This window comes from Panthera onca, chromosome B3 (genome assembly GCF_046562875.1).
Source record: "Panthera onca isolate mPanOnc1 chromosome B3, mPanOnc1 haplotype 2, whole genome shotgun sequence".
Lineage (NCBI taxonomy): Eukaryota > Metazoa > Chordata > Mammalia > Carnivora > Felidae > Panthera > Panthera onca.
Window position 1 is genome coordinate 48512264 of NC_138344.1, and position 17624 is coordinate 48529887.

Here is a 17624-nt window from a genome sequence, read left to right on the forward strand (position 1 = left end):
CTGCTTCCAATTCTGTGTCTCCCTCTCTCTCTGCCCCTCCCCCGTTCATGCTCTGTCTCTCTCTGTCTCAAAAATAAATAAACGTTAAAAAAAAAATTAAAAAAAAAAAGAATTCTACCTCTTGATAATTCTTAGAAAAAGAAGTCATAAGACTGTGTATTTAAGGTTAGTAAATTTTATACTTTACTGAATGTATCCTATACTTCAGTTTTAAAAAATTAATGCCTCTCTCCCCCAAGAGTGGTACAATGTGGTGACCCTGAGTATGCTGCTGCAGGTAAAATTAAGATTATGTTCTCAGAAGGACATAAGGGAGACTGGACATTGGCTTAGGTATCTAAATATATTTTTCACACTTATTGGACCTTTTGCTGAAGACTGCCAATATTTTTAACATGTAAACCAAAGTTTTAAAATATCACAGTGTTTAATGTAATGTATTTATTCTCATAGGGAAAAAATCAACTTAAATGTGAGAATTTTTTGTATGTCATCTTAATCTCTGGTATAAAAATTATTAAAGATTTTCTTCATATTTGATATTTAGTAGATATTAACTCGATGTCGAAATATCTCAGCAAACATGAAAGCATCAGCTTTGAAAAATAAAATACTGCACATTAATTTTTATTTATAAGTGAAAACTAAGTGTTTACTTTTTGACTGCTTGTGTCTATGTAGTGGAAGCAACAAATGGTTCTATAAAGTCATTACTAAAAAGGATTCAGAAAACTAGTTTCCATAAAGTCAGTATCCACTTTGGGTAGTTCTACCTTGATAAATGAGAAGTCAGTAAATAAAATTTATAATAAGTTAAAACATAACCCATATATAAATATATATATGTATATATATTTAAGTTTATTCATTTTGAGAGAAAGAGAGAGAGTGTGCACACAGGGGAGGGGCAGAGAGAGAGGGGGAGAGAGAGAGAATCCCAAACAGGCTCTGCGCTGGCAGTGAGTTCAAGAGCAATGAGATCATGCCCTGAGCCTAAACCAAGAGTCGGTCGCTCAACCAACTGAGCTACCCAGGCACCCCTATAACCTATTTTTTTAAGTACTTGCAAATATCTAAATAATTTTTTTGACATTTTATTTTCCTTTCTTTCATTCTATTTTTTAAAAATGTAAAAATAAGCACTCAAATCCACTTCACTGTTACGGTAAAGCTGTTAGAAAATGGGTGACATAGGATTGGTTTGCTTTTGTATTAAGTGTCTCGTATAATTTAAAATACACCTAAATGGAATTAGGAAATGGCAACATTTTCAAGAATTTATCTCAGAGTCGGTAAGTTGATTGATGTTCACTTGTTTTTAAAGAAAGGTTGTGTTTTTCTTAACTTAGGTCCATCCTCAGCAGCACCGGCTTCTATTTGAAGTATTTGATGAAAATCGATTGGTAAGTTATGTTGCACTAGTGTGATGCGAAGCCAGGGTATATCTCAGTAGAGCAGAGGTAATACGCTGGGAATCTGTGATGTGAGAGATGACTTGGGGTGGTTATGGAGGCTCTGGGCAAAAAGGAGAGGTGGATACTTTTTTTTTTTCCTTCTTGGTGCTACTTTCTACCCTTCCATTCTCCTCCCAGGCACATCTCTTGATTGACAGTTCTCACCAGATTACAGTCTCACTCAAGACCTGTTGTGGCAGGTGATGGGATAGCAGGAAAGCTGGCCACATTGTCTTGCCTTCCCTCACCCTCATCCAGCATGGCCTGATGGGTATGCACAGGCTCAGGGAAACTTCTCCCTGAGCGGCTGCACCTGTGCTTCCTCCTTACAGTGGATTTCTTCTGTTACTTGTATGTACTTATGTGTCTCATGCCTTCTCCTCTTCCCACTCTTCTGCAAAGGAAGACTGTCCTCTTTACACTGATAAAGCCTCTAAAGGACTGCGAGCTCTTACAGAGGCAAAGAAAAAAAGGGCAAAGTTAAAGCTGATTTTATGTTTGTGAAATGATAGTTCTGATTCCTCATCTCCTAAAGACTATCTTGAAGTCCTATCCTTTTCCTAATTTTGTCTCTTAGGAATACTATTTTACATCTTCTCCTTCGCATCTTTTCAAAATTTTTTTAAATTAAAAAAAATTTTTTTAATGTACATTTATTTTTAAGAGAGAGAGAGCATGCAAGGGAGGGACAGAGAGAGGGAGACAGAGGATCTGAAGCAGGCTCCACCCTGACAGCAGAGAACCCAGTGTGAGGCTCGAACTTACAAACTATGAGATCATGTTTTGAGCCAAAGTTGGATGGATGCTTAACTCACTGAGCCACCCAGGCATCCCCAAATCTTCTTCTTAGCATCTTACATATATATTTTAAACCTGTAAAATTTGAACATAAAAAAAGAACAGTGTTATGTAAGGCATATCAGTTATTAAACAGAGGCACCAAAAAAGAAACATTCACTTCTTAGCTAACTAAGAAACTGGATTTTTAAAATTTGTTTTTAGTGTTGGACTACATGACATGTTTTTTTCCCTCAAGAAATGATAACTATACTACTAATGGAAGATACTGAAATTAAAATATATTAATTAGCCTCATAATAAGCAAAAGGGTGTTTTTATTGCCAAAGGAGACTGATCACTAACTGCAATCTAACTCTTTAAGGCTGAGTGATATGACAGATGTTGAAGATTTGCTTATCAGATATGGTCATATGCAGAAATGTTTGTTTTCTGCTTGTATTTTTGCATTTTCTGTAGAATAGAGATTTTTGCCTTCTGTCTCTACAGGTTTGTTTTCCTTCTAGATGGGACCAGGTAGAATTTACTATTTGTGTTTTTTAAATCATAAAATAAACATATAGAAAAGTGTATGTAATATAAATCTTTTTTTTTAATAATATGACAAATACCTATGCACTTACGACTCAACTTAAGAACTAGAACATTACCAAACTCTACAACCCTCACTTCCCCTCCCCAATCACATCTCCTTTTCTTCCCTCGCACTTAGTAGACACTGTCCTGAATATTGTGCTTATCATTTCTTTGCCTTAAAAAATTGTTCGTCATATACATATGTGTCCCCTGAGTATAGTTTCCTTTTGCATATTTTTGAATTTATTAAAGTAGTATCACTGTGAATACATCCCTCTGTGGTATGTTAACTAAGGTATGCCATTTAGGGTATCAACTCTGTTGGATACTCTGCTCTCAATTAGAAATACAGCTTTTCTCAAGAAGCTCGCTTTACTAGGAAAAGGGAGCAAGAAATCATTAGAACAGGGTGGTGTGTGTCATTCTAATCCTCTGATTTGTTGTTAGTCCTAGCAGGTAATTGAAGTATTACTTATCACCTGAGATGTCATAGAAACTATAGCCATTGGTAGAGTAAGAGGCTTGATTGTATGGCAGTAAATGTCCTGTGCCTCTGTAAATGTCATTTGTGTTTATTCTCGTATAGCATTCACAACAAAATTAAGAACATATCCTTTTCCTAACAAATACTCTTTGGAAATGTACAACAAAGAGCAACGGATAAAATCTTAGGCAGATAATTTCTAGTCCTGTGGAAAATGTTTGTCATATAAGTGACACTTGTTTTGAAAAAGAGTACGCTTGGGTGCCTAGGTGGCTCAGTCAGTTGAGTGTCTGACTTTGGCTCAGGTCACGATCTCATGGCTTGTGAGTTTGACCGAGCCTTGTGTCAGGCTCTGTGCTGACAGCTTGGAGCCTGGAGCCTGCTTCAGATTTGATTTTAGGAATTGGGTCATGTGGTTGTGATTGGGTCATGTGGATTCTGGCAAGTCTGGAATCTGTAGGACAGGGCTAACAGGTTGAATATTCAGGTAAGAGTTGATGTCACAGTCTTGATTCTGAAACCTGTAGGGCAGGCAAGCAAGCTGGAAACTTAGGCAGAGTGTCTATGTTGTAATCTTGAAGTCCAATTGCTTCTTCAGGAAACCTGGCTTTGCTTTTTAAGGCCGTTAGCTGATAGCATGAGGCCCATCACATTATGGAAGGTAATCTGCTTTAGTCAAAATTTACTGAATCAAATGTTTTTCTTTTTAATTTTTTAACATTCATTTATTTTGAGAGAGACAGAGACAGAGAGAGAGTGCAAGCAGGGGAGAGGCAAAAAGAGAGGGAGGCACAGAACCTGAAGCAGACTCCGGGCTCCGAGCTGTCAGCACAGAGCCGGAAGCTGGGCTCCAACTCACAAACTGCAAGATCATGACCTGAGCCGAAGTCGGTTGCTTAACTGAGCCACCCAGGCGCCCCATGAATTAAATGTTAATCACATCTGAAACATACCTTCATAGCAACATCTAGCCTACTGTTTGACCAAACAGTTGGGCAAAAGAGCCCAGCCACATTGACACATACAATTGTTCATCACAGTGGACTCTGGCTTTCAAATTTCTAATCAATGATTAGTGTCATCCAGAGTCTATCCCTGACATTTAATCACATTATTTTCTGTGTAGATAATCAATAACCAAACATCTCAGAATGTGGGGTCCTGAGCTTCAATCTAATCCTCAGATATTATCCATTTCATTCCAGAGTATGAAATTCTACAGGACTTGCTTAGATTCCTCCCCGATGAGGGTGTGACCGCTCTCCACCTCTTCTTTTGGAATTGATGCTCCTCTTTTGGAATCTGTTTGGCTAAGGGGCTACATTCTACCCCAGGCTCTCCACTGAACTGCTGTAATGGTGGTACAGATCCTGTGCAATCCCAGCCCAGAACCAGCAATGCAAATTCTTTAGCCTGTCTACAGTTTAAACTCAGACTGGCAGGCTGGAAAGTGCATATCATTCTCTTGCCTTACTTTTCCTTGTCTTAAGCCCCCTCTTTGAAAATTTTCAATCATCATTCCTTCCGATCCAGCTGTGGTGCTTTTCAATATTTCTTTAATATTCAATATTTAATTTAATTTTCTTCAATATTCAGTATTTCCAGTAATAGCTAAATCAACTTTTATTTATTTTTTAACGTATACTTATTTTTGAGGGAGTGGGGAGGGAGGGGCAGAGAGAAGGAGACAGAGGATCCAAAGCAGGCTCCGCACTGTGAGCGCAGAGCCTGTTGCAGGGCTAGAACTCACGACAGTGAGATCATGACCTGAGCCTAAATCAAGAATCGGACGCTTAACCGACTGAGGCATCCAGACACCCCTGGGTCAACTTTTAAAAAAAATTCCTGAAAGAAAGCATTAGGCACTCAGAGTAAGTGTGACCATCCATCCATTTAATCTCCTCTCTGGTGTTACTTAGTGTTTACTTGGCGCTGAGCATGAGCCCAGAAATGTCCCAAGAAATGTGTGGCTACCGTCCTCATGGTCTGGAAGCTTGATACCTAGTTAGGGGACATGAAACTGATGCTTCTGGAGAAGCTTACCAAAGAGAAAACATTTATCTAGCCAAATACCTGAGGTTCATTATTTTATATCAACAACCGGAGGAGTTTAACTAGAAGTTTTAGGCCACAGGTATGAGCAGTTAGATCCTATTAATTAGCCTATTAGAAGTGTTTGTTCTTTAAGCTATGAGACCCCTAACTTAATTCAAGAAGAAAAGCTGAAGTCATTTGAAGGCAAAGTGAAAAGATTAGGACTGTTCCTTCTATAAGGAAAGAGGATTATAGGGAATATTTCCTGAAGTCTGTAAACTCGTAAAGGAGGTAGATTATATAAAACCAAAATAATATAATAATTTCATTGCTAAGTTTGCAATTATTGTACACATTCCAAAACATAGTGCTGTATCATTCTAGACAGAAATATAATTTCACAAATTCCATATTTCTATTTTATCATATCTTAATTGATTAAAAATACTGTTTAGAAGACTGTGATTGAGAACAGATCTATCTTAAGGCATTTTCTTTTTTAAACAAAGTGCAAGTATATGTTTTACATATTTGCTTTTACTTTGGAAAAAATCTTACTTAGAAAAATACAACTTGGGTGTAGTACCATGTGGTGTAAACAACTGAACTATTTTACTTTTTACTCCTATGAATGAGCCAGTATATATTTATTACTGGAGTTCCAGCTATAAAATTCAGGTAAGGGGTTTAAATATACCCTAGAGTATTATTTAAAAATAACTTTGTTTCTTTCAAATAGAATACCAAACTTGGTCTATGACATTTGGGGGAGAAATTAAAATATTAAACTTTTATTACCTAGTAAACTGAAAATAAAGTAAAGGTTAAATAAATACAAAGCAGAAAAAATATATATACAAAATCGCAAGCTCTTGGAGAACAAACAGTCTACTGTTCTGTACTGTGGGAGCTCTATCAGCAGTAGTAACTAATTCCACCTCGAGGGCAATGCTAGTACTCAAAAATGTAAACAAGTATGGACTTTGTTTATACAAAGAAATATGCAGCTTGGTTTGTATTTCTCTCTAGATATCAAACAGCTACATGGATTGTTTCAACACACCAGTAGAGGCCAGCAAAGAGCTCTTAGAGTTTTCAGAACAGAATTGGCATTGAGATATGTTTATTTGATGTGTTAAATCCTTTTTAGACTTCTTTACTTACCACAACACTCTCTTAAGTGAATGAATTGCAGAGACAGTGGAATAAAATATCTTGTGTGCTCAAACTATATTGGGGTATAGTTTTTCTGTCTAATCTGCATATATTTTTAAAGGAATGTTTGCTTAGGCTATTTCTTGGCAGAGTTGTAATAGTCAAAATATAAATGGCATCATTTAAAGACTGTACTACTTGGCTGGAAAAGGCCTTAAAATTACAGGAGAAAAAGCTTGGTGACAGCTTCTCTTAAACCTTTCTTTCTCAGACCTATGCTCAATTTTTCAATAGTATTACTAGGCTAATTTTGTATTGCTCTCCTTAAGCTTTCACTTTTTATAAGTAGGGTTTTGGAAGCTAAAATACTTATCTATTTGATTTAATGCTAGAGTTTTAATTCAGAACCTCAAAGTTTTAGTATTTCCAAATTTATACAACTGTTTGAATTTACTCATTAAAAAAAACTAACAGAATATATGCCTTTCTACATCAACTGACTTGATGAGATTCCCTACTCTGGCTACTATTTGGAAATTCAATCCTTGATTTGATACTCAATTACATGGGGTTTCATTCCTACCAACTTCCTGTAATTCTATCCTTATGGGTAAAAATATTAGTGGTCAAACTCTGCTGGAGAAAGTATAGGCACTGTGATTCACATAGTTAAATGTTCATTTAGTAGAGCTGGAGTGAAAAAATACTGTTTCAACTTGAAATGCTAGAAGATTGTTGTTCTTGTGTTACTCATTCATGCAAATTGGAGAAGGTATAATTGAAACAAGGTTGGCAGTGTTTGAGGCAGTGTGCTGCAGCTGAGCTCAGCTTAAAGGTCGCTGGAAATCAAGTGCTTTGTAAGTGAAGGCATTTTGACTACACGCGATTCAAAAATATTTGGAAACGTCAGTCTCGGGAATGGGTCGTCTTTTTCTTTCTATGATATCTGGTATCTAAGGTTTTACTTAGGATAAAGACTACTACTTAAGAGCTCTTTTAGGCACCACAAATGATTTTTTCCTTCGATGCAGTGCAGCTGCTTCTAGCCTGTCTCCCGACAGAGATCTTTGTTATGACTTTCAGCCCTTAACATGTTTGGAAATGAGAACAAATGGCACAAAGCTTACGATTGCACTTTGCAGCCAGAAGAAGCAATACTTATCCTTTGTCAGAAACCTCCGGAGATGATCTGGATAACAATGTTCACATGTGCTTCAAAAGACCAACACGGATTTCAACGTCTAACGTTGTTCAAATGAAGCTGACTCCTAGACAGACTGCACTAGCTCCGTTAATACAGGAAAACGTTAAGTCTCAGGAAAGATCATCTGTTCCTTCACCTGAAAACGTTAATAAAAAGAGCAGCTGTCTGCAGATTTCACTACAGCCAACAAGGTACAGTGGATGTCTTCAGTCTAGCAATGTCTTAGCTGATGGTGATGATGCTTCATTTATGTGTGTCTTGAAGGACGGTATTTACAACAATGCTGTGGCTGATAATGAACTGAATGCTGTGAATGATGGTAACCATGTAGGCAGTTCTGCCCTTCGCAGCAGTAGCCTTAGTAACTGTTCCACCAGCGAGAATGGGTCTTACAGCAGCAATGGTAGTGATTATGGATCATGCACAAGTATCACAAGTGGTGGTTCCTACACAAACAGTATCATCAGTGACAGCAGTGGTTATACTTTTCCACCAACTGATGATACTTTTCTTGGTGGAAATTTATCTTCCGACAGCACCTCCAACAGAAGTGTGCCATACAGGAATACTACTCCCTGTGAAATTTTTTCAAGAAGTCCAAGTACCGTTCCCTTTGTCCAGGATGACTTGGAGCACGGACTAGAAATTATGAAATTGCCAGTGAGCAGGAACTCGAAAATTCCACTAAAACGTTGTTCATCCTTAGTCATTTTTCCTAGGAGTCCTTCAAATACCCCACCAACTTCTCCAACAAGTACAGATATTCTTCCGAGCAAAGGATCCTATCAAACCTCACACCAGTTTATAATTTCTCCTAGTGAATTTGCCCACAGTGAAGATGGTCCTGGTGCTAAGGGATTTCTTTCAACAGCTGTCAATGGACTTCGGTTATCTAAAACAATCTGTACTCCTGGAGAAGTAAGAGACATACGACCACTTCACAGGAAGGGCTCATTACAAAAGAAAATTGTTACTGCAAATAACAGTCCGAATCAGACTATCTGTGAAAAGTCATCTGAAGGATATACTTGCGTTTCGGTGCATTTCACCCAACAAAAAGCACCTACGTTAGATTGTGAAACAACAAATGGTGATTGTAAACCAGAGATGTCAGAAATTAAGCTTAATTCTGATTCAGAGTGCAGTAAGCTTATGCATAGGACATCTGCACGTTTACCATCCTCCCAAAATGTAGATTACCAAATAAATATCAATGGACAGTTGGAAAGACCAAATTTACAGATCAACAAAAATCATGCTGTTTTACAAAGAAGTATTTCATTGGGAGGAACTTATCCAAATGTTTCCTGTTTATCCCGCCTTAAGCACAATTGTTCTACGGGGGGACCATCGCAATTACTCATAAAGTTTGCAGCTGGAAATGAAGATAAAGTTGATAATTTATCAAGAGACAGTAACAGAGATTTCACAAATAAACTATCTAATTCTTTAAAGCATTCTTGTAAGGTAAGTTTCCTGTGGTCTTGGTAAATGTTAATTTATTCTGGAAAAGCTTTATGGACTATTTGGTTAAAATTTATTATAACTTAGCAGTTTTATGTACTTCCCTGGTCCTTAGCTAGCAAGTGTTTTATAGTCCCAATCTTTGTATTTGTAAATCTGAAGAACCCCCAATAGTTTATAACTCTATTTGTTATTTTACCAGTGTTGAAAATGTGCATTAAAAAAAAAAAAAAAAACTTTCCAAAGTGATTTAGGCCATGACACATTTCTGTTGCATAAAAACAAGCTTTAAATAATAATTTATTTTGTTAACATTTTTACCTTGGTGTATTTCTTTCCTCCAGTAACATGGCATTTTAATATCTAATTCCATATTTTATTCCCACTTTCAAAAATGTTCATTTAGTATTCTTCCCTCCTTAATCATTGTGAAACTAAGTAAAATATAGAATGCTTATTTAAAATATTAAACAATAAAAAGCCTACATAAAAATGTGAAAATATTGTTGCAAATGAACACAGAGAAAATGTTTCTCTAAAATATATGTATTTATTAGAACATTGATAAAAACTCTTATGCTGCACGTTTAAAGCAGAGGAAAGATAAATGGCATTTGCATTTGTATATAGCCTTAACCACAGGAATTTTGTTTCCACCCAGATTTTCCTTTAGCTACCAGTTAAGACTGCCTTCTAAAATTTAACTCAGTCTTTCAACAATATTGAATTTTAAATTTTATATTTTTTGAATTTGGTTTCAATTGCTAGGCATTTCCCATACTTTTCTAGTTACTTTATTAATTTGTTATTTTGATAATTTTATTTATTATATTAGCAATTTAACTCTAATGAATCTTAACCAAAACAGTTCTTTGTATAATTGAGTCTTTCCAAAGTATCTGAACTTAAATAGATTTTCCAAAGTATTTGAACTTAAGTAGATTTTTAAAATTTTCTGTATTTGTAAAGTCTTGCCAGATTCCAGGAAATTAAAATTTTTTTCTGGCTAAACCAATTCTAGATGACACTACATAATAGTTTAGGGGGGAAAAAACCCTTATCTGTTTATCTGTGTTTATATAACACTCAATATCTACATTAAAAAAATTTTTTAAACATCTGGACAAAGAGGTTTAGGTAAATAAAATATCAAGTAGTTGATAGTTTTATCTCTTTTGAAATCTCATAAATAAAATAAAATGCCCAGATGTTAATATAAACAACTACTTTATTGAAGATGAATAAAGATTAGATTTCCAATTCTGACCTATGTTTTAGGATTATTTCATTTATGAAACTTTAAAAAAAACAACTTTTAGGAGATTATAATCCATCAAACTGTTTTGCCCTCAAAAGAAAGCAATGAAGTGACACTATAAAGAAACATATTAATAACTTGCTAATTGAATTACATGTACCTTGTAAACTTATTATACATTTAATGAAATAATTAATCTGAAAGGAATAATTAACCTCAAAATATTTGTGAATAAATATATTTATAGAAATAGCCTTAAAATAGTTTATTTTTGCGGTAATGTTATAGTTTGTTATTAATGATGCTTTTGAAAAAGAGGTATTTTTAATGTTTTTTAATAAAGTGTGACTAAATGCCTTTTGCATAGCTAAAAATATACACTTCTATTAGTTTTATTTAATTTAGGTAAGCTAACTTAAATATTTTTTTTGTGACAGCCAAATGTCTAGCTTTGTGCAGATTCTATTTTTTGTTGGGATTATTGGATTATAAATAGTTCGTAAGTGTGCAGTTTGGTGGAGAGCTTTAAAGTGTTCCTCCATTTAATATTTATGAAACAACTCTTTATAAAAGTATTGGTAAGCAACCTAGTGACCATTAAATTCAACATATACTAGATCTAAATTGATCTAATTGATTGGTAAGGGTTGTTTTACGAGGAAAATGCTAGTGTTGTTTTTTCTAAACTTAGCAGTGGCAACAATAATGGGGTTTTAGAAATAATCCTGTGTTTATCAATAATTATATATTAATCTAATTATAGTGGTATATTGTAACTCATTTATAAATAAACAGCTCCCAAAATATTTCCCATGACTCCAGTTAGTCTGGGTTAGTATTCTGATATGCTGAGTCTGGATTCACATTTAACAAGTTGATATTAGAGTAGCATTTAGTAATGTCAGCTATCTGTACTGAGCAGCCATGAAATTAAATCACTGCTTTGGTCAGGGACCCTGGTTTCTAAAGCACTGACAGTCTACGGATTCTTTTCTTATGTGTTTAGCTACCAGTCTCTAGCAGCATAGTATCCAGTTTCTAGTTCTCTACAATAACAGCTCATTAATGGCTAATTTTTAAAATCTACTGAGAACTTTTTCCTGTATCTGCAACAGGGCTCTGTTCTGTGTTTACAATAGAATGAAAATGGGACTTTGTAGTCTGCATGATAATGTTTATTTTATTCATTTGCTATCAAAGAACATAACAATAACCAGCATGTGTTTATATATACTTTCTGAAATAATGACTTTTGATCTGAAAGTAGATATTTGATATTTTAACATGGTGTGTAATATTTTGTCAGCCCAGTCAAGAAGTAGTTTTTATCTAGTTACCAAAATTACTCTTCATATTTCTAAGCTCTATATAATGGTTTACTCATTATTATATTTTTTCCTACCTATTGTTTTCTAAACCTCCCATGTTATGTTGTAAGGATGCTCAGAGATTTTGTTACCCTATTATTTAAAATACCTTAGCATTTTGCCCAAGTTTGTACATGTCCTCATTCTTCACATACATGCATGTTTTTTATCCCATACTTTGGCTTTATGTTTTATTCTCTTTGTTATAAAATTTTTTCTTCATTTTCTGTTGCTTCATCCCAGGGAGGTAAATTGTTCAAGCCTAGTGTAATAGAACTTTAAAAAACTATGTCTTAATTATTTCAAAAGCCTTTAACACTAATCTCAAGATTAGACATTTAAACAATTTAGTTAGTTGTTCTTACTAAAATAAGTGTTTTAAATATATATTTGTTTTAGAGTTCCATTTTTTTCTCTGCCCTTATTAACTCCAGCAGAATATTTAGAAACATTTGGTTAAATTTATTTTGAACAACACTGAAACTTTCCTATAAAATCCAATATGGTTTATAAACATTGGCTAAAACCATGATGCAACATTGTGAGTGACCAGTCTTAGAAATTTGGTAAGAAATGTATGCTTGTGAATGTATAGGTCTTAGAACTGAGAAACTGTAATGTTAACTTCAGAGTTGTTTAGGGAGCTGAATTGTTTGCTTCTGAAACACTTTCTACTTCTCCATAGATATGATTTCTTTAATCCATTCACCTAGCACACATCTGAGTGCCTACTATTTGCCAGGCACTCACCCAAGCCCTGGGAATAAAAGATAATAAAATATAGTCTCTACTTGAGGGAACTCCCATGCTAGTAATAGAGACACACTGGTAAACAAACAAACAAGCAGAAATTCAGTCTAATATGTGATGTGCTAAAATAGAGGTGTGTATGAGAAAGTAAAAAAGGTGCAAGAGTTCTTGTCTGGAGGAGATGACCTGGTTGGTAGAGAAGGCTTCACAGAGGTGGTGACATTTGAGCTGAGTCTTGGTAGGTGAGTTGGAGTTCACCAGGCAGAGAAAGCAAGGATATTCTAGAGCAAGGATCACCAGTCTCAGAACTGTTGACATTTTGGGCTGTTTACTTTTTGTTGTGGGGGCACTGCCTTGTGCCTTAGATGTTCAGCAGCATCTCTGGCCTCCACCCGCTAGATGCCAGTAGCACCCCTCGCCTCTAGTTGTAATAATCAAAAATGTCTCCGGATATTGCCAAGTGTCCACTAGGGGCAAAACTGACCTCTGTTGAGAATCATCGCTCTAAGCAGAAGCAGCTGCACTTACAAGGCTAGAGGCATGAAAGGGTCACACCGTAAATAGTTCAGTGTGAGTCAAGCACAGGGAGTCCAGGGATGTAGGAGGAGGTGATACACTAGAAGTGGGTTGGACTTTCATTGGGTGTAGTACCTCATGCTGAAGAGAAAACAGGGTGTCTCTTGCTAACTGACAATAGTTAGGCAAAGGAAATCTATCTGAGAGTGTATGATGTGCTCATTTTTATGTTTTTAGGTGATAAATTCTTACGACACCGTGGATTATAAATGAACCAAAGTTTCTTAATTTGGATGACTAGGTGAATGGTGATGTCATGAACTAAGATAGAGAATCCAGAAGAAAGACAGGTTGGGAGGGCCAAGAAGAAATCATGCATTACTAGGTTCATGTATTAAGAGGGTGGTATTAAGTGTGTTAAGTGCATATGTTAAGTGCTGCTGTCAAGTAGGGCTGTTGGAGATACAGAATCAGGATTCAGAAGAGAAGAGAGAGCTGGAAATGTAGCTTGGGGTTACCAGTTAGTTAAGGCCTTAGGTAAGGATGAACTAAAAAGCACAAAAGTGAGTTGGGAGTGGGTGGTAAATCAGAATTCTGGGGACCACCAGCTTTGGGAAGACAGTGGAAGAAGGAATAATCAGGAGACTAAGAAAAGAGCCACTGGAGGGACAGAAAGGCCAGGAGAGCAGGGAAGCCCAGAAGTCAAGGGAAAATTCAAGGAGGGCAGCATATAGCACCACAGAGCCTATGCATCCACTGATGTGGCAGTTAGGAGTTCCTTGGTGACTTTAGCAAGAGTGGGTTCAGGAGGATAGTGTGAAAGCCTGGTTGAAGAAAGAATGCAACAGGTAAGGAAGCAGAAAGACTTGTTCAATGTCATAAAAGAGGCATGAGTTAGTGTAGGCACAATATGTATTTAATGGCTGGTATAAAGAAGACATGGTATTGGGTGGATGTAAATGCACAAGACAAATTCTCTGTCCATGAGGATATTACAGCCTGTTCTCTGGGGGGGGGGGGGGGGGGGGAAGGGCTTATATCTCTGTTCTTTTACCTTTGAACCACAGAATAAGTGAACATGAGCAGTGAAACCAGAAGTGGAGATTCAGTAATCTGAGATGAAAGAACACATTAGAAGAGAAAACTTAATGCTGCCTATGAATAGTCACAGCTCATTTTGAACAGTGTTATTCTTAACTTTCTCATCACTCTCTGTACCACCAAAAAGGAGACAAAACAAACACAGAGATTCCACATAGAAAGCAAGTCAGGGTTGAAGGTCTGTTGCTGCACACTACTTGGAAAATACGCATTTCTGTCTTTCTGTCACAGGCTTCTTCCAGGATATGGAGCCCACCATGTCCTAGGAGTTGTGAGGACTCACTCTTCTAGGTTCCCTCTCCCTTTGCATTTGGTCACAGTGAACTGGCGAGACCGGGAGAAGTCAGGACCAGGACCAGGACCAGGCAGAAGGGGCTAGGCAGAGTCCCTGCATGTGGCCAGCCTGTGTGTTGAGGTCAGCAGGGTGGTTAGCAGGAGTGAATGAATGCTAAGAATGGGAACCAGTGATCTTGTTGGCATATCCAGGAAATACCTGAAGTATTGCTCAAGTGTGTGGTTCAGAATTCTTTGTTTGCCATGTGTGAGACCAGAAGACTATAATCAGATGAAGACAGACACTTAGCAGTATAAGAAAGCATTTCAAAACAAGAGGTGAGAAAATGTGTCCCAGCTCAGTGAGATATTTTAGGGAAGACTTTCAACATGGGAACAATTGTTGAAAAGCAATTTTACCTACGCTGAGATTTAATAAAACTTAGATATAACTAGAGCAGATCTGAGCATGTGAAAGGGTAAGCAGGTAACTGGCTTATGCACGTTGTAGTTCAGTTCATGGGCTAGTAACAACAAAGAACTTCTTGACCAAGTAAATCCATGATGTTTCTAGTTAGGCTCTAGGATATCTATGGAGGTGACAGGCAGGGGGAACATCAGGCTTTCTCTTGATGCAGGTGTATTACAAAACCATAACACTGTGAAACATTTTGTGATTTTCCATAATAGAAAAATATTACCAGGCAAAAACCAATTTACATCAAGTGTATTTGTGGTACAATGGACAATGTCTTTTAAATTCAGTTGTTTGTTAAGTACAGAAACATTCTTAACATATTTTTTTAAGCTTTTGTCCCCCTTACAAAAGCTGAGTGTGTAACATTTTATGTTATAGCTAAAATAATATTATTCAAGACTAGTTTCCTTTTTTCCCTTTCTCTCTCACACTTTTGTTGGCAAGCTGCCTTCTAATGCTTTGAAGATTGCAATTGGAAAATGCCTTAAGTTGTCAGTTGGACCAGTACTTCTCAAATTTTCATGTGCATGTACATCTCCTGAAGATCTTATTAAAATGCAGATTCTGGTTCTGTAGGTCTGGGATGCCTGATAGTACTATATTTCTAACACGCTTCTAAGGCCTATCAATACTGCTAATTTCTCAAACATAATTTGAGAAAACCATTCTCTTATGAGAACAGTAATACAATTAAAAAAAAAATTTTAACATTTATTTATTATTGAGAGACAGAGAGAGACAGCATGAGCAGGGGAGGGGCCAAGAGATGGGGAGACACAGAGTCCAAAGCAGGCTCCAGGCTCTGAGCTGTCAGCACAGAGCTGACGCGGGGCTCAAACTCACAAACCGCGAGATCATGACCTGAGCCGAAGTCGGATGCTTAACCGACAGAGCCATCCAGGCACACCAACAGTAATACAGTTTATAGTTGACGTATCCAATGAGTCCTTCTCCCACTTTTACATAAAGCAGAGCTAGAAGTATACTGTGGTGTGGCCAGGGCGAAAATAATTTGCAAAGAATTTTAAATCTACTTAGGCTTTAGACTCATTATTGACTGAGACCATGTAATATAGAAGAGATTGTTTGGACCAAGAAACATTGAAGAGCAAGGTTGCCTACCTGTCTTATAAAAGACCTTTGATATGACTCTGACAGAATTCTAACTATTAAATTTTTCCAGGATTACATTTTAGTTTCATTTAAGACTTTAAAACTATTAGTCTATAATGTTTGGAATTCTACTTGAGGAAGTCTCTTAAATTTATAATGGCTGTAATTCTGGTTATGTTGTTCTTAAAATTGTCACATACATTAATTTTTTCCCTCTTGGCATGAGATTTGAAAAATACTCAATTTAAATGTTATATGTTTCTTAAATGTTTTGGCTTTTTCAAGCAGTATATTCTATCTTTCTCTTTGTAAACATTTTTAATGTTTTCAATATACTTTTCTGTACAGTGTCAGGGTACTACTAAGAATTTTTTTTAAATGTTTATTTTGAGAGAGAGACAGAGAGAGAGAGAGAGAGAGAGAGAGAATCCCAAGCAGGCATCGTGCTGTCAATGCAGAGCTAGGTACTGGGCTTGATCTCACAAACTGTGAGATCCTGACCTGAGCCGAAATCAAGAGGCAGACGCTTAACCGACTGAGCCACCCAGGTGCCCCACTAAGAATTTTTTAAATATTACACTGGCCTAATGTAATGAATTGAAACACTATATATAATCAGTGCTTACTTATGAACTGTTCTTTTGATAACTCTATAAGGAGAAAATGTAGAAATCATTTATATATAACTTTGTAATGCTTAAAAGTATATATTACTTCTTAATTATGAAGCAGTACATGAAAATCTTAGAAACTGTCCTTCCTTTGGAACAGTTTAAGAAATCTTATCGGTAGCTGGGTTTTTATAGACTTTGTAGCTGTTCTTGGCTTAGCCTGCTTTTAGGGAGCCAAATAAGATATTAAACATTTCAGGTAAGAAATGGGGAAAAGGATGCATAGCAAGAAAATAGTTAAAGAAAGGGAGATAGAAATAGATGGGCAAGCAAACAGATAGAAAAATGTAAATTTTCCAGAATTGATCAGAGAAGAATTCTAGAGAAAGGATTAAACAAATGGGTAATCTTTTCTTGGTTCTACTTTACTCAATTGTAATTCCCTAAGTCAGAGACTTTTTGGCTTATCCATTACTATATCCCCAGTACCTAGAACAATGCATTACTCAAAACACATGCTCAATAAATATTTATTAAATTAATGACCAAAACTAAGAGACCCTTTGGGAGAGTAGAGATGACTGTAGAATCCTGATAGATGAGGGTGACCAGACAGCCTTGTCCAAATAGATAACCAAACTAGGATATTTAAGAGATGACTGTAATGATGAGTGGGAACTACTTGATGCTTCATCCTTTGCATGAAAGAGTGGCACTCTTAAATGAATACCTTGTCCCTGGGGTGGATGCCAATGGAATATTATGATCGTGACTCAAGGATTAGTTTCCACAGTAGAGTCTGATTCATAGCCTACATATTCCATGAACTGGTATCGTAGAACTATGTGTCTGGATGGAGGCTCAGATCAAGTTTTCTGAAAAGAAGATTGAATCGGCCAAAACTTGTCAGGGTATTTTAACAAATGCTGTTTGACCAACTTTAAATTTATCATTGTTTAGTAAAATGATTTCATCCCAAACGATGTGA

The 17624-nt window shown here is 36.3% G+C and overlaps 1 protein-coding gene across 4 annotated transcripts in view; it reads left to right on the forward strand.

Annotated features, from left to right (window-relative positions):
• The window catches only part of NEDD4 (NEDD4 E3 ubiquitin protein ligase), a 133588-nt gene that overhangs the window by 50114 nt on the left and 65850 nt on the right, over positions 1-17624 (forward strand). For 3 of the 4 annotated variants that reach the window (XM_060618453.3, XM_060618454.3, XM_060618455.3), the window contains one exon: positions 1350-1403. In XM_060618453.3, coding sequence (XP_060474436.2) covers positions 1350-1403 — 54 coding nt within the window. Of the gene's footprint in view, positions 1-1349; positions 1404-6864; positions 9173-17624 lie in introns of those variants that run through there. The other variant, XM_060618452.2, reaches the window with a different exon arrangement.